At 35.0% G+C, this 20,489-nt stretch overlaps 1 protein-coding gene across 4 annotated transcripts in view; it reads right to left on the reverse strand.

Annotated features, from left to right (window-relative positions):
- PCNX4 (pecanex 4) overlaps positions 1-20,489 on the reverse strand; it is a 42,228-nt gene that overhangs the window by 10,756 nt on the left and 10,983 nt on the right. The window contains exons 2-10 of one of the 4 annotated variants that reach the window (XM_060141918.1): positions 19,608-19,934; positions 15,143-15,322; positions 14,538-15,052; positions 14,189-14,289; positions 13,941-14,063; positions 9,343-9,703; positions 6,673-6,776; positions 2,587-3,623; positions 2,040-2,226 (exon numbers count right to left, since the gene is read on the reverse strand). In XM_060141918.1, coding sequence (XP_059997901.1) covers positions 2,040-2,226; positions 2,587-3,623; positions 6,673-6,776; positions 9,343-9,703; positions 13,941-14,063; positions 14,189-14,289; positions 14,538-15,052; positions 15,143-15,318 — 2,604 coding nt within the window. In that variant the 5' untranslated portion in view covers positions 15,319-15,322; positions 19,608-19,934. The remainder of the gene's footprint in view (positions 1-2,039; positions 2,227-2,586; positions 3,624-6,672; positions 6,777-9,342; positions 9,704-13,940; positions 14,064-14,188; positions 14,290-14,537; positions 15,053-15,142; positions 15,323-19,607; positions 19,935-20,489) is intronic. The other 3 variants (XM_060141907.1, XM_060141921.1, XM_060141911.1) reach the window with 3 other exon arrangements.

The raw sequence follows: 20,489 nt of genomic DNA on the forward strand, positions 1-20,489 counted from the left end.
CACTGAGTATGTTGTTAGCTGTGGGCTTCTCATATATGGCCCTTATTATGTTGAGGTAGGTTCCCTCTATAAGCACTTCGTTTCCCACTTTGTTTAGTTCTTTAATCATAATTTCCTTCAGTCCTTTGAACATATATATAAAATGGTTACTTTGATATCTTTGTTAAACCTGACATGTCGTTGATCTCACAGGCCATTTCTGTCATGTCCCCCCTCCCACCACCCTACACATGGGTCAGACTTTCTTGTTATTTTTCTGTTTTTTTTCATATTGCCTAATTTTTGTTGAAAACTGGACATTTTAGGTAACACTGCAGCAATTCTGGGTATTGATCCTCTCTACCCCACACCCCAGGGCTTGTTATTATTATTTGCATATTTGCTTAGTGAATGGCTGGATGACTTTAGTGAAGTTAATCCTACCTCCCGTTCAATATTGTGAAGTCTTTGATATTGCTCCTCAGGGAGTGCAGCCTTGTGAGTGCCCACAGTTATGATGGGATGGCAGTGGTTTTGGCAAGGTTTTCTTTGTTAAATGCTCACACCCAGCTGGTTGCTCTACATTTTCAACAATGACCTGGGACCTAAATTGCTCCAGAGTGATCCAATTAAATTTGGGCTCCTTTGAAAGAACAGTTTTGGAGGTCAGTGTTTGAGATTTGTTTTGACCCCAGGAGGGCTCTTCTCCACTGTTTCTTTCCCTGGTTCTCTCTGTTAATCTACCTGGCCTGCAGTTCAGCTGAGACCTCTAATGATTTTAGCAATTGCCTCTAGTAACTTTCACCACCACCTCCGCTGTTTTTTGAGGAACATCTTAAGCTTCAGTGTGTCCACACTATGTGCAAATGCAGTCACTTCCTTTGGTAAGAGATCTAGAGCTTTTTTTTTTTAATGGTCTGCTTCTCCCAGTGGGCAGAATCTCTGAGCCAGAGCGCTGGAACTGGGGTGTAAGATAATGACGCACTTCTGAGTAACACCTATGCTTCAGGACATGTGTTTGGTAGAGGGGGAGCAGTAAACTCAGGTCTTCTTGGCTTGCCACTCCCACTGTGGAACATCCATAGACAAGAGGAATCAGGCCCCGCGATTGTCAGTGACACCAGGCCCAGGTAAAGCCTCCATCCAACAAGTTAGGGGTGGCCAGAAGGGAGTTCCAACCTCTTGATTACACATGCCCAGAACCAAGCCTCACAATAGGCAGGTGGAGTAAGATGAGAAATGCTGAAGTCCTTCCTCTTCTGGGAAAACAGTCCTCCAACTGGGAGCTGAGGGGAGAGGGAGCCCTGTGTTCTTGGCCATACCAGTCTGAGTGGAGTTTCTGTCTTGCTGAGCTGGGAGGCAATGGGTCTTGGTTCAAATGATGTAGTCTCTAACTGTTCTTAGGTTTCAGAAGATTTTCTTTAATAAATGTTTATTTGCTATATGCCCTTAGGACCATTTCAAAGACTTTAAATGGTTGTTTTTAAAAAATAACTTTCATCATTTTCATTGGGAAGCACATGTGCAGTAACACCACATGTGGAACCCACAATAAGCTCATAACACTGAATCGTTCATATTGTGCACACTCAATGACATTTTAAATGCAATGAGAACAAGTACTAAATCTTAAAAAAGGCATTCCTTATTTAGAGTCTCTGAATTTTCACAAGTCAGACTTGCTTACAAATTACAAATTTTTCTTCTAGGATTCAAATCCAAAGTAATAATTCATACACTTGAATTTGCCATATAAATACAACCCATTTAGTCAAATATGCTATAGCAAATTACATTTACTTGACTATCTTATAGCTCAGTTACTGCATAATAGCTACACAACATTCTTTATTGGCTCCTATTAGCTTTGCCAAAGTAAATAATCAGTCATTCTAGGATTGATTGGCCATAAAGTCATGATTACAAATACCTTAATACTATAATTAATATATTTATACCTAGAATGTTATCTCTATCACTTAGGTTAAATACTTTATAACTGATTTCTATTCTTTAAGGTTAGTATACGAAAATGTTTAAGAACACATTTTTAACCTTACCATATTAGGATCATACCCCAGAGAAAACAAGTATGGTTTTTCTTGTAAAATTGCTTCCTTCCACTTTTCATCAGATACCAAACCAATGTACCAGTCACTTTCATATTCTTCAAGGCAGTTAGTCAGCTCTTTAAAGTCTTCTATTGGACCTAAACTCGCTTTATCAATCATTAGTTTCAGAGTATACCTAAAAAATGGAGAAACAAAGAATTTTAGAATTTTTAAAATCAACTTTATAGATGAAATAGATTTTTAAAGACACTGAACTGAAATCATACATATTTCAGAAAAAAAGATCTGGGAGAAATGATAAGAGTTAAAGCAAAACAATCCAGTAAGCCATACAAAAAACAGGTTCTCCACATAAAAAGAAAGTACAAATTTAAGTGTGCTCCCGATATAATCAGAGTACATACCAAGCATTTTTCATTTTTTGGAAAGTGATTATTTTTTAAAATTAGAAATGAAAGAGCATCTCCTTCTACGTTATAAAAAAATCAACGTTTTTTGCCAATGTTACAACTTGTATGTAATCAAAATGAATTACCTGAAAGCTTTTAGGGCTAGTTGGAACAGTTCTGGCTTTTCTGTGAGCCAATCCAAGGCAAGAGACCAAGGGAAAACACCACTGTAGACTCTCAATATATGACCAGGACTAGGAATCATATTGTCTACTCCAAACAAACTAAAATAACAAGTCATTACTGCATGAACATAAAAGTCTTTTAAAACTTTGTCCTTTGCAATTTCTTCCACTACATTTGAGGCATTTTCCTCTGAATGAAAACATTCCAACTGCCTTAAAACAAAGTGGTACCAGTCTTCTGGAAATAATGAGCTCATCTCCTTCACTTTGGAATTAGGCAAACAATTAGATATCCACTCTTCAGGTAAGCTTAACAAGTGAGAATGAGAACAACTGAACTCCATGAGAGGGATGTATGCCACGGCTTCTTGTTTCCCTTTGTCAGTAGCAGGGTATCCCAATGCAACTGCTTGGTAAAGACTATTTTCAGTAACTGTGCCTGTAGAATGTTTACCAACCCTCTGTGATTCCACTGATCCTGGAATAGGCAAATTTATACCTGGCAAAACTTTCAACTGATCTTTTTCTTCTTTTCCTTTTTTGATAGTTGGCTCTTCACCAAAAACATCATCAGACCAGTCATCCAAATTTTCTGAATTTAAACTATCTGTGTCTTCTGGGGATTCGGTTTGTGGTGAAGTATTCAAAGGAGGAAGGATTATTAGAGATGCTTTCCCTTTATTTTCAGTTTTGTGAACATTTTCCTGCATGTTGGACCTTCTGGAACAGTACTGAAGAAGTATCCACACAAGTACTTTAACAAGGTCACCTTTAAATTCTTTTAAGTTGTCATGGGAATCAATTATTCCAGACAGGACATTCCTGGCATCAGAATAGAGTTTCACAGGCAAAACAGTACAGGGTGTCAAGACATTTCCAAAGTGTTCATTAATGGAACATACTCTTGCATATTCTTCTTGTTCAAAGGCACCTTCAAAAACTTCGTCAACTCTTCGAGCTTCAGCAGTATGACAGGATGTCTCTTGCAATTCTAACCCCTAAAGAGGAAATAAGAAAATACTTGAGTTTATGATTACTTATTACACAGAGAAAAGTAACTAGTTTTGTAAATACTCATGGATTGGATTCTCAAAATAAAAATATGTAAAATGCAAAAATAGTCTTTAACCCAAGAGCTACACCTTAATTCAAACTTAATGACACAATATATTTGATGTTGGATACAGATATGAAAAATAATGCTATATTTTTAAAGAAATTTTAGAAATTCCACTGGAAATGAGCAAAACAATTTTAATGAGTATGACCATAATTTTAAGACTGTACATCAAGGTTGAATCACACTTGTTAAAAACTTTTAAAAATTATACAAATTTGAGGGGGGAGCAAAATTGGAACTACACAATATGCACATTAGCTTTGTATCCTTTCCAACCTACTTTATATGAGAGCAGTATTCTACTATATGGATATGCCATAATTTATCTAACTATTCCTTTGTTCCAGTTAAAAAATTATAATAACGTAATAATAATACAGATTTATGTATTTGATTATTATCTATCTCCTCCAACTACAATATAAACTCCACAGAGCAGCTCTCTTTTGGTTACTACTGTATCCTCAGTGCCTAAACTAGTACTTGGCACACAATGAGGGATGCAACAAATATATGCTGAAAGAATGAATATTATGAATATGTCCTTATATAAATTTTAAACCCATTTTGATTACTTCACTAGAAGGAATCACTTGAAGAGGATACCTCAGGTCACTGTTTACTATTATTATTAATTATTGCTTATTTATACATCTTTACAAAACTACCAGTGATTTTAATAAAAGGCAATGCTGTTAGGTTGTATTATGATCCAGGGAAAGAACACGGAATGTGATATCAGAATCTGCTTTTAAATCATGGCTCTGCCAGATGCTAGTACACAATCTTGAGTAGGTCACTTACCCCCTGAGATTCCTTTTGCTTCTCTTTCAAAGAAAAATAACCCTGGCACATAGGGTTGTGAAGAGAAAAGCAAGTAATGAAAGTGTCTTGTCAAATTTAAAGTGTTATATAAATGTTAGTAGATGGTATATCTAAGCAAGCTTGTGTCCGGAAAAATGAAAAAGAAAGAAAGAAAGACTGCCACCAAAAACTATATCTTTATATCATATATTTCATGGAGCATAAAAGATCAATAAAAGGACCCACATTATTAGGTATTATAAAACTGTACCATTAAAAAAATAGAACTAAATTAAGCAATGAAAATGTCCTCCATATTCTACATGATTTTTTGCCTTCTCCTACTTGTACATGTTAGACTAGAGCAGTAGTTCTCAAACTTTAGGTGAGTCAGAATCACTGGAAGGCTTGTTAAAACACAGACTGCTGGGCACCGCCCCCCCCAGAGTTTCTGATTCAGTAGGTCTGAGGTGAGGCCTAAGAATTTCCACTTCTAAAAAGTTCCCAGGACATGTTAAAATTACTAATCTGGAGAACTGCATTTTGAGAACCACTGGACTAAAGGAACAGCTTTTTAGTCACCAGCAATTTTATACAATTTTATCCAATTTTATTCATTCATTCACTACTCATTCAACAAATATTTATTAAGGGCCTACTATGTGCCAGGCCCTGTTCCAGGGGCTCAGGATATATTCTCCAAATAAAAACAGAGATCCTTGCTCTTGCAACATTTATATTAGAGAGTGGAGGAACACAGGTAATCAACAATAAAATTAATAAGTAAATTACATAGTTTGCTAGAAGGTATAAGTGTTATGAAAATAGAGAAAAAGTAAAGCAAGCAAGGAGGATTGGAAGTGCAGGCAGGAATGGGAGTGGGTATTCAATTTTAAATAGGATGCCCACAGTAGACCTCATTGGGAAGGTGACATTTGAGCAAAGCCTTAAAGGTGGTGATGGAGTTAGCTGTGTGGCTGTCTGAGGAAGAGTGCTCCAGGCAGAGGGAACAGCCAGTATGCCAGAGTAGGGTGAGATGGTTAAAGGAGCAGATGAGACCAAATAGGGAGCCTGACCCTTTAGGGCCTTGGCTTTTACTCTGAACAAAAGAAGATATTCACTGTAGAATTTTGAGTAGGGAAGTGACATGATCTGACTTAGATTTTAAAGATCATTCTGGTTGATAATAGGCTGTAGGGGGCCAGAGGCAGAAGCGGAGAGACCAATTAGGAAGTGATTGCAGCTATCCAGGAAAGAAATGAAGGTGGCTGAAAGTAGGGTGGTGAGAAGTGGTGGGATACAGGATATGACTTAAAGGCAGAGCCAACAGGATTTCTTGTTGGATTGGATATGCGTTATAGAAGTAAACAAGGAGTCAAATATCATTGGACTAAAGCCCAAATGTTTTTGATTTGAGCCACTAGAGGATGGAGTTTTCAGCAAGGACTGGGGCAGTCTGATATTAACAGGTCAAGGAAAGAGAAGGAATCATCAAAGGAGACTGTCAAGGATTAATCCGTGAAACAAGTGAAGAGATGAACTCTGTCAAATTCTGCTGACAGGTCAAGAACGGGTCTGAGAATCAATCCTTGGATTTAGCAATGCCACAGCCACTGGAGACCTTGACAACAGCGGTTTTTACTAGAGTAATAGGTAATAGGGTCAAAAACCTAGAGTAAGTTGAAGAGAAAAATGGAAGAAATGAAATTGGAGACATGATTATAAGTGACTCTAATAAGGCATTTTGCTCTGAAAGGAGAAAAACTGTATTAGCAGGTAAGGGCAGTGGGGTCAAAAGAAGTTTTTTATATTAAGTTGAGAATGCTTATATGATATAGGAGTGAAGAAAATATTACTGAGTCACCTTTTTGAGATGCTCAACTAGATAGGGATAAAAAGAATAAGACTGGATAAAAAAGGGGCAAGTGTATTTTGTTACTATGCTCTATCATACAGTCAACACTAGTCTGTCTATCAATATGTGCATACTGAAATACACTTTAACAATCCTAAGTGTTTTCACAAGTAAAAAAATACTCTTCCAAAGTGAGCTGTTAATTCTTTGATGTGTGCATAACAAAATTTTTACACATGTACTAGAGAGGTTTCAAATGCACATTGACCTTAATGTTAATACAGCAATAAGTATAGCCACATTCTAGAATCATTATCCATATTAAACGATCCTGAAAACGGCCCAAGTAATGAGACCCAGGTAAGAGGAGACCTAAAACAAATTAGAAAAAAAAAGTAAGTAATTGTTAAAGCTTGTTTTATTTTGCCACGTGAATCTTTAAAATTAATAACACACTTGGGACTAATTAATAATTCTTTCTACCCTCTTTTTAGGTCAAGAATACAAACAACTATCCATTGCATATCAGGAGGCATTAAATTAAGCTCTTTACAGGAACAGTTGGAAGAGAAAATCTACAGGTGATAATTTATAAGAATTAAGAATATATTTTCCAGAAAAACAACAAATTAGAACCTGTTATGTAAAACCCTAAATACATATTAAATATATTAGGAAAATATATTAAATATATAAAAGCCAACTTCACATTAATGATTTAAAACATTTTGGACATTTTTATATACATGCCTATAAATTTGTGGTGTTAAAAATTTACATAAAATGCTATCTACCACACTGTACAAATACTCTTAAAACTTAGTTTTTCTCTCAACATTGTCTCTGAGACATTATATATCGACTACAAAGTTCCTTCACTGTAACTATACTGAGAATTCATTGTACAAATATAGCTGAATTTAAATATTCATTTCCCTGATAACATTTCAGATGTTTTCCAATTTTTCACTATTATAAATAATGCTGTATAAATTATCTTCGTACAAGTCTGCTTGTACAGTGTGTTACGTAGAAAGAGTTAACATAGCAGAAATAACTGCTGTCTGTTGAAAGGCCTGCTTACAAAGTTGGCCCTTGACTGGAGACTGGGAACTTGTATTTCAAAAGAGCTCTCACCACCCTACCTGATAAACAGTCTCGCATTGTGCCTAAACTGTCTGTGCAAAGAATACAGTTTATACTGAGCACTTGCTTTCCTTTTGGGAGCCTGAAATTTTGGTATTTCGTAGGCAGCGGGTGCCTACATGACCAGCCCTCAATATAAGCCTTAGGCATTGAGTCTCAAATAAACTTCCCCAGTAGTCAACATATCACACATACTGTCACAACAAGGCGCTGGGGAATTAAGCACGTTCTGTGTAACTCCACTGGGAAAGGATGCCTGGAAGCTTTCACCCAGTCTCTCACCCCATGTGACTTTTCCTTTGCTGTATTTGTTCTGCATCCTTTTACTATACTAAATCTTAGCTATGAGCACAACTATATGCTGTCCTATGTGTCCCCCTAGAAAATCATCAAATTTGGGAATGGTCTTGGGGACCCTCAAGACACACGTCCAAGAGTTTCTCTAGAATTGCAATCACTGGATCATGGAATTTAAAACTGGAATTCCTAGGCCATGGGATATGTACATCTTTACTACAGACTATTAAGTTTACTCTTCAAGGTAGCTGTATGAATTTACACATTCCCTTTCAACAGGGTTTGAGAGTTCCTGTTCCCCACTCCCTAGCCAATACTTGTTAATGTCAGACTTTTTTTATATTTTTGTCAATCAGATGTGTGTGAAATGTTATCTCACTGTTTTCTGTTTTTCTCCCAGGAAATACTTTACAACACACTTACTGGTTGAATATAACTGATTTGATAATAACGTATAATTTCTACCTTATTACTAAGGTATTTATTATTTCAGATGTGAGTTTAACGTTACAGGCATTTTAAAAAGTGGCATTGCACTATATAATAAAAATTAATTGGAACTGTATGAAAGTATTAAAAGTGTAGAATATTTCCTATAAGGAAAATGATTATTCATAAAAAATTTGTATTACAAAAATATAATTTTTCCTAAATTGTCTCACATAATAGATAATTAGAAAAGTTCAACCCAAATAAACATTTCATTAAAATTCTAATTTTAAATTGCTACTCTCTGCCAGGGGAGTCAGTCTGCTAGGAAGTCGCTGGACATACCTAAAACAAGTTCAGGGGCTAAAGCATACCGTAGGAGACAACACACTATTGTCATCGGCTTGTACTTTATCTAAAACCAACCTTGAGAAGTACAATATAGCTGAATTTACAGTTAGTGTATGATGAAATTATAAAATTATCACAAAATTATAATTATAATATTAGCTCATTCTCATCAAAAATCTTGCTAATATTCATATAGCACTTCATTTTGGGAGGTTACCGATCACTGACCAAAGCTTTTATGTTACCTTACCCTCTAACCTTGTCAGACAAGTTGCTAGACATTAACTAATAAGATACAAGCAGACTCCTTTAAGCTCTTCAATCTGATATTTATATAATGCTAGTTTTCACTCTTTATGGGCCTAAGCTGTTACATCTACTTGACATGAACTCATTAAAATTCATGAAAATTTTGGGATAAGGTGTTTCATGTTTCATAGGGGGACTATAACTTGATTTTAGTCAAGAAAATGTTTTTTAAAAATTGTCAAATCACCTAAATGAAATTTTCACTTCATATTTTTATTTTATAACTTTATTTCCCTCAAAATAAGGAGTAGGAGATATACTTCTTCATATTTAGTCTTTCTGCCTGCACATCAAAGTATTAGAATCTGTATAACTGCTGGATCAAAAGACTGTTTTTCTGTCTGTTCATTTTTTTGTACTTTATATGCATTTGTGAGGATTTCTTAAGCACAACCCATTTACTTACCTAAACTTCCAGCTGCCATTGCAGACTGTAGGGCAGTGTTCAAACTCGGGACCATCTGGTAGTAGTACACTGTATCTGCACACACACAGGCTGTGGTACCCACAACTCCTGGCCAACTCTGAATAGGTCGAGGAAACCCCACCAAGAACAAAGGAAGGGTGAAGAGGGGGAGTAAGGGAGAAGAGAGCAGTGCAGAAAAAACTATGAAGACAAACACGAATGGAGAGAAGACAATGTTGAGTACACATAAAGTGGTGGTTGATTTTCTACGTTTTTTCTCTGTCCATGACGCCAAGAGTACGGTCACAGCAAACTGCAGTTTAGAGATGAATTGAATCAGACGATCACGCATGATACCAACCTGCAGAGACATAAAAATGAAGTTTTTATTCTTAAATACCTTTCATAAATTTTCAAGATCATATAAGAAAAACAGTATAATTTTATTACTGCTCCAATATTTTTGAGGAAATAGCCCTTACATGAGATCCTTTGTTATAATTTTCTCCAATCTCACAATTAATAAATGAGACTACATTTTTAAGTTTCACCTCTCTTAAAAAAAAAGTAGTACTAAAGAGAACACAGTGCTATGTCTATCTTAAGGTTGATTAAGCTTTGCATTACATGCTTGTTAAGTCATGAGAACTAGCAGTAGTAAACAGTTAAGCAACTATCCTTAATTTATCCTTATTTTCAAGAATATTTTACAGATTAAAAAACAGACATCATACCATAAGACAAACCTCAATAGACTGAAATCATACTAAGTGTATTCATATGAATCATGAAAAGTATGTTCTTCAATCAAAACTGAATTAAATCAACAGTAGAAAGAAATCTGGAAATTAAAAGACAAATTCCTAAATAACCAACAGGTCAAATAAGAAATCACAAGATAAACAAGAAAACATTTTCAGATGAATGAAACACACACCAAAACTTGTGATACAGCAAACCCAGTCCTCAGAGGGAAATTTATAGCTACAAATGAAAGAGCAGAAAGATCTTAAACCAATAACCTAATCTTCCACCTTAGGAAACTAGAAAACAAAGAGCAACTAAATCTCAAGTAGGCAGAGGTAAGGAAATAATAAAGATTCGAGTGGAAATTAATAAAACAGAGAATAGAAAAATAATAGAGAAAAATCAATGAAACCAAAAGCTGTTTTTTTTGAGATCAGCAAAACTGACAAACCTTTAGCCAGACTGACCAAGAAAAATATATAGAAGACTCAAATTACTAAAATCAGGAAGGAAAGAGATAACATTGCCAGCAATCTTACAGAACAAAATAAAAAGAATTATAAGAGAATATTATGAACAACGATATGCCAATAAAGTAGATCACTTAGATGAAACTGACAACCTCCTAGAAAAAGACATAAATTACTGAAACCAACTCAAGAAGAAATAGAAAATCTGAATATACCTATAACAAGTAGAGAAACTGAATTAACAATTTAAAAGCTACCCAAAGAGAAAAGCTGAGGCCCAGATGGCTTCCATACTACAAAATACTACATAGTACAGAATATTTTAAGATACATACTGAATACTACATTCAAGATTACTGATATGAAATTCCCACCTCATTCTATGAGGTCACTGCTATTCTGATATCTAAACGAAAGATACGAAAAGAAAGCCACAAATATATACATCAGACAAAAATTCTCAACAAAACACTAGCCAACTGAATCCTGCAACATAAAGACAAGACTATACACCAAGACTGCGTGAGATTTATTACAGGAATGCAAGATTGGTTTAACAACTGAAAATCAATATATTACACCATGTTAGTAGATTAAAAAAACAAAACCACATGACTATTTCAATAGACATAGAAGAGGCAAAATCCAACACCCTCCAGGATAAAAAAGTTTAACTAGGAATAGAAGCAGGAATGGTAAAAGACAGACATCAACTTAATGGAGAAAGACTGAATGCTTTCCTCATTAAGATGTCCACTCTTACCTCTTCTATTCAACATTATACTGGAGGTTCTAGCCAGGGCAATTAGGTAAGAAAAAGAAATGAAAGACATCCAGATTGGAAAGGAATGGAAAGGAAGAAGTAAAACTATATCTAATTTGCAGATGACATGATCTCATATACAGAATATCCTAAGAAATCCACTAAAAATCTATTAGAAACAATAAAACATTTCAGTGAGGTTTCAGGATATAAGATTAACATTAATCAACTGCAGTTTATACTTGAGCAATAAACAACCCAAAAAATTAATTAAGAAAACAATCTACTTATAGTATCATCAAAAAGAATAAAATACTTAGGAATAATATTTAATAAAACTGTAAGACTTGTACTGAAAACTACAAAACAATGTTGACATAAAGAAGTTATAAATAAACATGAAGACATGTCATGTAGATGAATGGGAAGAATTAATATTTCTAAGACAGCAACGAAGCCAAATCTAGCCTCTGTATCCCGACACTGAATTGAATCTCGGAGACAAGAGTTTTGGGTGAAGTAGAATAGTTTTATTGCTTTGCCAGGCAAAGAGGGCCACAACGGGTTAATGTGTTCAAAACTGTGTGTCCCAAACCCGGGGGTGGTGGTGGTGGAGGTGGGGTGAGGAGTTTTATAGTCAAGGGGAGCAGTGTTGCTGGTAAGGATCAGGGTGCCTTGCTGCATTCCTTCAATCCAAAGATTATCTGGCATCAGGTGATGATGGGCAAACTGTGACCTTCTCTGGAATGAAGAGTGCTTCATCAAGTAGTTAACATCTTCCATTTGGTGGGGGTTTTAGTTCTGCAGAAGAGCTCAAAGATATTGTTATGTGTATCCCTTGAGCGGGAACCAGGACCCTGCTCCTAAGGCTGCACTATTGTTTCTTGACTGCTCCTCACTTGTCTCTCCATCCTCTCCCTTCCCCGATTAGCAACTGTTTGAACCTGCCCTTTGGAACTCAGGGAAGGGGACACAGAAAGGTTTTTGTGCCCAGGAGCCCCACAGGGTCCTGCTCGGTTTCAGCAATATTCCCCAAATTTTATCTACAGATCTAAGGCAATCTCTATCAAAGTCTCAGATGCCTTTTTGAAAAACTTGAAAAGCCAAAACCAATATTTCTATGGTAACACAAAGGTACCAGAATAGTCTAAACAATCTTGAAAAAGAAAAACAAAGTCATAACATTCACACTTCCCAATTTTAAAACCTACTACAAAGCTACTGTAATCAAGACAGTGTAGTACTGGCATAAGGATAGACATATAGATGAATGGAAAAAAGAATAAGAGCCCAGAAATAAACCCTTACATTTGTTTGATTTCTGGCAGGGTGCCAAGAAAAGTCATTGAGGGAAGAATAGCTTTTTCAATAAATTATGCTGAAACCATTGTACATTCATATACAAAAGAATGGATTTGGAATCCTACCTCATAACATATACAAAAATTAACTCCGAGTAGATCATAGACCCAAATGTAAGAGCTAAAACTATAAAACTCTTAGAAGAAAACACAGCAAATCTTTACGATCTTGAATAGGCAGTGTTTATTAGATATGACACCAAAAGTACAAGCAACAAAAGAAAAAAATAGATAGATTGAATTTCATCAAAATTAAAACTTTTTTGCTTCAAGGGACATTATCAAGAAAGCTAAAGACAACCTACAGAATGGTAGAAAACTTTTCCTTGTCATATATCTGTCAAGGAACTTGTATCCAGAATATATAAAGAACTCTTAAACTTAACAGTAAGAAGTCAAGTAGCCCAGGTAAAAATGGGCAAAGAAGTTGAACAGACATTTCCCCAAAAACATACACATAGGGCCAAGAAACATATGTAAAGATGAATCATTAGTATTCAGAGAAATGCAGTATCAAAATCGTGAAAAGACCCATGACAATGCTATAATGAAAAAGTCAGATAACAACTGTTGGTGAGAATGTAGAGAAATTAGAATCCTCATACACTGCTGGTGAGAATGTAAAATGGTGCAATCATTTTGGAAAAATGTTTGGCAATACCTTGAAGTGTTAAGACATAAAGTTCGTGTGTAACTGAAATTCCAGTCCTAGGTAAACATACCTGACAGAAACGAACTCACATGTCCATATAAAAACTTGAATGTTCACAGCAGCATTATTCATAATAGTCAAAAAGTGGCGACAACCTAAATATGTATCATTTAATGAATGAATCAACTAAATGTGATATATCCATACAATGGAATATTTTTCAGCAATGAAAAAGAATAAAATACTGATACATGCTACAACATGGATGAATCTTGAAAACATTAAGAGAAAGAAGCCAGATGCAAAAGACAACATACTGTATAATCATATTCGTGTGAAATGTCCCGAATTGGCAAATCCTTAGAGACAGAAAGTAGATTAATGGTTGCTGCGGCTGGAGTAGGGAGTAGATGAGATGGAGAGCATAATGGAAATGACTATTAATGTGTATGAGGTTTCTTTTTGGGATGTTGTAAATATTCTAAAATTAGATTGTGGTGATGGCTGCAAAGTTCTGAATATACATCGCAGAACTTTACACTTTAAGTGAATGATTTTATGGTACATGAAATACATCTCATTAAAGCTGTTAAAAATATATTTACCAGTAAAAGTCTGATTCCTGTATCCAGATTTCGGTTCCACCATATGTCTGTATTGGAGATCAACAAGTGCACTGATGATACAATGACTGTCTCCAATAAAGCATTTTCTGTATTCTGCCATACCTGCAGTACACAAATTTACCACTTTATTAGGCAGAATTTGATAATCTAAGTAAACTGTTAGAGTAAACAAAATCATAATTAAATTTGGGAATAGGAAAATACTATTAAGTGCATATTAGCATTACCATTCTAAAAGCTCTTGTGAATCCAATGGAGACAGACACAGAGTGGAGTCCTTGTAAGGAACTGTCCAATGAAAGAAATGCTATCATAGCAAAAGGTGACACTAAGGCAAACAAGAAAAGAGACAAATTTAATGAAGGCAAAATAACCCCTTCTACCATATTTTATTTTGGCCTATGAGTATTTTTATAAGCACATTTAAGCAATGAGCTAAAAAAACCAATAAATAAACCAAAACATAAACGAATAAACACTTGTATGCAGTATAACATTATACAAATACAGGAATTCCATAATATTTTTGTACACTTCCTAGATAAAATACAAGTTTATTAATATTTGTCTTCCTACCTAGATTTATCAAAATCCGTCTGACAACACCAATCTTCATGAGCGTTGTTTGCTTCTCTAGGAATAAAGTCACAGTCCGCACATGCTTTGGATAGATAGGGTTCCGGAAAATTCCAAATATATAGACACTTTGAATTTCTTTAAGTATCCATAGTATTATAAATAATATCATCAAAATATAGCCAACAATAGCCTGGGGACTGTTTTTGGAATTCTGTGAGAAACCAGCAAAGTGATGCAACAAACCAGTTTCTAAGAGAGCCAAGACTAATACAATGCTGTAGAAAAGGTATTCCTTCCAAGTAAACTGTTTTTCCAAACCATTGGGTAAAGCCTTAGATTTGGTTCCAACTCTGTGTCCGGTCACACTGTGTTTGAAGCCAAAAACAATCTCACTTAGGTTAAGACTCAGTAAGAATCCAAGTCCAGTCATGAAAAGAACCACACCAACAGTGCTGGGAATGAAATATGATGTTATAGCTGTTCCAGTAGAAATGATGAACATTATTAACAACCTGCAGAGGGGAAAAAAAAAGATCTGCTTGAAAAGAAAAAATGTTCTTTGAGAATAAATTACATATCACTTTAATATTTAAAATAATTACCGTAGGTGGGTTGACATAGATGAGCCTCCAAGGCCAAACTCTAAAACCTGCTCCATTGCCCATAAGAAAAGTGCATCAGGTGGGGGTAGGGTCCCGAGTGCCCACAGAAAGGGTAAAAATATAAACAAGATGTGTAAAATCTGATTAATTTGTTCTAGAACTGGTATATTTACCATAAACCTACAATAAAAAGAAAATATTTAAATCATACAAAACAATAAATAGAAGATCTTTAAAGGAAAAACAAAACACATACACCTCCCTTTATACCCCACCTCTGCCCTGAAACAAAAGAATATTTACAGGAAGGTCCTAATCCCAAATTGCAAAAGATCAAAAACATAAATTGTGACCACTGTCCTTCCTCTATACCAGCAAGTACTCAATTGTATACAAGTGTAGTACAGGACGAAAATATTTCTCCCTTAAATCTTTAAATTACATTGGCTGCAATTCCACCAATGATTCTATAGAGTTTAAAAATTTTAAATTTAAAATTGCAAGCAACCCTAGGAAAGCCAAAGCCTTCCTGCTGTTCATATCTTAGTAGCTAGCAAAGAGAGTAAGCTCTTCTCTTTTTCCTACTCTCTCCTGTACTATCTTGCTCCCAGGTCCTGGAATTTGAAATCAGTATATTTAAAATCAGAGGTCAGCAACATTAAGTTATGAACATGTCTCTGGGTTAGCCTGGGAATTTAACAAACATATAATATTGTTTCTATTTTGTATAAACAGTGGTATGGATTTGAGAACACAAACTTGTACAACACAGTCTCATAAATTAGTGAAGGCTTCTATCTTAACTGGAGGAACTGGTTTTTGGTACAGCACTTACCAGTTAAACGTAACATTATCAAATTGTTTCAAATAATTTAACAAAAACTTTAAAGCACAGAGGAATAAACATTATCAATATGTTACTAAGTTTTTGGAATAAGGTTAGCCAAACACCTTGCCTGGAAGCCAACAACGCTGTAGTACTTATGGAGTTCCAAAGACAACTTTCAAAAGAGAAAACTAAATCTCAAAACTTATAGCATAATAATTGTACTTGAATATCTGAGCTGCTAGGAATCAAAGTCAAGGAGAAAGCCAACTAATATTTATACACTTAAGTGTATGTTAATAGCCGAGAAGCAAATGCATAGCAACTATGATTATAATAATGGTATAATGTGCTTCCTTACACAGATATCAGGACGATGCCAGCTAATGCACTCTGCTTCATAATGTATGTCCTTCAAATTTTTATAAGCAGAGAGAATTAACGAACACAAGGTTAACAATGTGATGCTAAATTAGAGGATACTTTCTGTAGTGTAGTTTTAAAAAAAAATTCAACACAGTCTCATAAATTAGTGAAGGCTTCTTCACTAATAGGTACAGTTTTTTTGTTTTTTGTTTTTTTAAAAGACAACACTTCTCTTGCTAACATATTCAAGGAAAGGATAATTTGTGTAAAAATAATGTATACTTAGGAAATATGTTATCCAAGTTCTATTTTACCCCCCAATCTCTTTTTGTTCTTAAGTAAACAAGCAATAGTACAGAAAAGTGTTTATACACAAGAATAGCACAATATAAGAATACATAATTGAAATAACCAAACATTGTGATTACTTTCCTGTGTGTATGACTCAGGATGATCAAACAGATGATTACTGTGGTTCTTTTATAACAGAAAAATGTTTAAATCCTAAAATTTCTGATAACATTACAGTAATTTACTAGAGCAAAAAAATCTAAGCCCACAAGAAAAAACTGTTTTTCTAATAACCATAAAAATATTTCAAATTCTGTACACTCACTAAGATCCACATGCCCAGAAAAAGATGTTCCTAACATGTAGTGGCTAAGATGATATAAACATGCATCATTCATTCAAACAGTTCCTGAGAGTCTATGAACTAAGCACTGAAGGTTTCACACTTGTCTTTGATAAAAATGCATAGAAAAAGTCATTTAAAATTATTAATATACAACTGTACTAGGTAGACTAAAGAATGCAGGAAGAGAAAAGATCACTACACTGTAGGGCTTGTCTCTTCAACTTTCACATTCTCTGAAAGAATATTAAGATACAACTTGACATATCTGACAACTCTCCAAATTCGAATAGAGTACACATTTCATACAGTATTTATATGCAGTATCACACCTACTACTGAATAAAGAACATCTTGATTATTATTTTGTTAATAAGAAGATAAAATTTTTCTAAAATTGAAATGGGAGGTAATTTTTCTATATAAACTTCATATTTTCTTAAAAATAGGTTCGAGGACTGCCTCTTTTATAGTTGAAAAATCTTTTTATAATCATTAAACTGTAAACATTAAAACTATATTAAATCCAACTTGAATATAGTAAAAAAAAAATTTTATACTCTTTTATTGAGAAATGAAAAATGAGTAGTCAAGGTAACCAAATTATAAATTAACTGAGATTTTTAAAAAGATTAAAAGAACCTAGGGCATCATTTAAATGCAAAGATGTTTTATAGCAGGTAATTTCTGATATCAGAAATGGCACAGTGAGATAGTAACTCAATAATTTATATTCTGAAAATAAGAATGTTATAAATAAATCTTTCAAAAGGGGTCAAATGTATACATATACATTTAAACTCAATTTTATTGCTAATTTTTCAAAATCAAGTTTTTAATTGTAATATATTTTATAGTTAGTAAATGGTTGTGGTACTAAGAAATCAATTACAATAGAATATCCATAAATTAATTCTCCTCTTACAATATTTGATTAGGTGAAGAACTACAAGGGTATTACAGTGTTCTTTGGTCCATAAATGTAGTACAATTAGAAGAGGTTAAGAGTTAAGGAATAGCAGAAATCTAAGAATCCGGTCAGTTTCAGTACACAAACTGGCTATATATTTTTAAATGCCTTGTCTTCTTTTGGGCTACCATAACAAAGTACCATAGACTAGGTGGCTCAAACAATAGAAATTTATTTCTCACAATCTGAGATCAGAGTGCCATTACGATTGGGTTCGGATGAGAACTCTCTTCCTGGCTTGCAGAGAGCCAACTTCTCACTGTATTCTCACATAGTGGAGAAAGAGAGAGAGATGGAACTCTCTGGTGTCTCTTCTTATAAGGGCACCAATTCCATCAGGAACTAGGGCCACCCTGATGACCTAATTACCTCCCAAAGACCCTCTCAAAATATCACTACATTGGGGGTTTACGGCTTCAACAGAAGAATTTTGAAGAGACACACACATTCAGCCCGTAACATTCCACCCTGATCTCCCAAATTCATGTTCTTCTTACATGCAAAATACATTCATTCCTTCCCAACAGCGACAAAATTCTTAACTCATTCCAGCATCAACTCTATAAAGTCCATCCTGAGGCAAAATCCTCTCCAGCTGTGAACCTGTGAAACCAGAAATGCTTTGTGCTTCCAAAACACAGTGGTGGGACCGGCAAAGGACGGACATTCCCATTCCAAAAGGGAGAAACAGGAAAGAAGGGGTGATAGGTCCCCAAAAAAGTCCAACATCTGGCAAGGCAAATTCCATTAGATTTTAAGGTTGTAGAATAATCCTCTTTTGTTTCATACTCTGTCCTCCAGGCCCCCAGGGCAGCAACATCACCCAAAAAGTTCTAGGTGAGGGTACCACCCCAAGAGCTCTGCAGGGCAGTACCAGCCCCAAGGCTTCCAGAAGAGGCTTTCTAGCTTGTTGAAACCTGATAATCTCTGAATCACTTTTCGGATCATTTGGTGCTTAAGAAAAGCGCCATGTTCACCATCAAATAGCTCTAATATCCCTGTCCTGTCAAATTTAATAACTTTAATAGCCTTCATCCATTACATCTTTAGTTCAAACTGGAAGTGTTTCTGCTCTTATAATCCCAGAAACTCTTCACTGAGCGACAGTCCAGCCACACCCCTGGTGTTCCCTTCAGAACATGCTTTCTCGTTTTTTGCAGTATGGATAGACTGAAAATTTCCCAAATCTTCAAGTTCTGGTTCCATTTTGTTTAGCAATTGCTTCTTCAATTCCTCTCTCTCCTTTTATATTTTACTATAAGCAGTCAGGAGAAATCAAGCTGTTCATTCAACACTTTGCTTAGAAATCTCCTCGGCTATATATCCAAATGTATCACTCTCAAGTTCTACCTTTCACAAAATATTAGAAAATGATTCAGCTAAGTTCTTTGCCACTTTATAACTAGGATCGCCCTCTCCTCCAGTTTCCAATAACATGCTCTCACTGCTGTCTTGAGACTTCACCAGAATTACCTTTAATATCCACATTTCTAGCACACACTTCAAAACTCTTCCAGCCTCTACCCATTACCCAATTCCAAAGCCACTTCTACACTTTTAGGTATTTGTTATGGGAGCACCCATCTTCTTGGTATCAAAATCTTAGCCAGCTCATAATCAAATACCATAGTCGGGTGACTTAAACAACAGAAATTTATTTCTCACAGACCTGGAGTCTGGAAGTCTGAGATTAGAGTGCTACCATGATCAGGGTATGGTGAAAACTCTCTTTCTGGCTTGAAGACAGCTGCCTTCTCATTTCATCTTCATATGTTGGAGGGAGAAATCAGGCTCTTTAGTGTGTCTTCCTATAAGGGTACTAATCCCATCATAGCAGGGCCCCACCCTCATTATCCTAATTAGCTCCCAAAGACCCCATCTCCAAATATCACCACGTTGGGGGTTAGGGATTTAATATATGAATGGGGGTGGTACAAACACTCAGTCCATAAAGTGGTGCCTGTACATTTCTACCTGTGATAGAGAAAGCTGCAATCTATAGGAACAGAGAAAGAAATGTCAGATTTAGAAAAGGCAAGCAAAAGAAGTCATCATATAATTTTGTTTAAAATTGCTATTTTCTATTTTTCTTCCATAGCAAATTGATTTAAAAAAATCAATATTCTATATAATTACTATAACAAAATTAAATAAGTTATTCTGTTCATCTTAAATCCACTCAATCTGTGCATTAACATTTATGTGTATAAATTCTCTATTTTCCCTTCACAGGAAAGTTCCATCTCATTTCACAGGTTTCACCCAGGCTATCTTACAGATTCATAGCTCCTTATTTAAAGTAAAACACAGGATTGAAATTTTGCTTATTTATCTTATAAAGGGTTTTCTTTTTACTCTTCAACAAGATTTAATTACTGCTTTAGGATGAATGTTTAACAAAGATTAGTCCTATGAGATTATTCATCAAAACAACCTATCACCCAATGGTTTGGTGACTTTTAATTCATAGATTCTTTTTTTTTAATACTAAGGAGAGTGCTCTTACTATGTATGCTTAAAAATAAAGTTATAAAGTATTTGATAGCTTATT

The sequence above is a fragment of the Lagenorhynchus albirostris genome, chromosome 1 (genome assembly GCF_949774975.1).
Source record: "Lagenorhynchus albirostris chromosome 1, mLagAlb1.1, whole genome shotgun sequence".
Classification (NCBI taxonomy): domain Eukaryota; kingdom Metazoa; phylum Chordata; class Mammalia; order Artiodactyla; family Delphinidae; genus Lagenorhynchus; species Lagenorhynchus albirostris.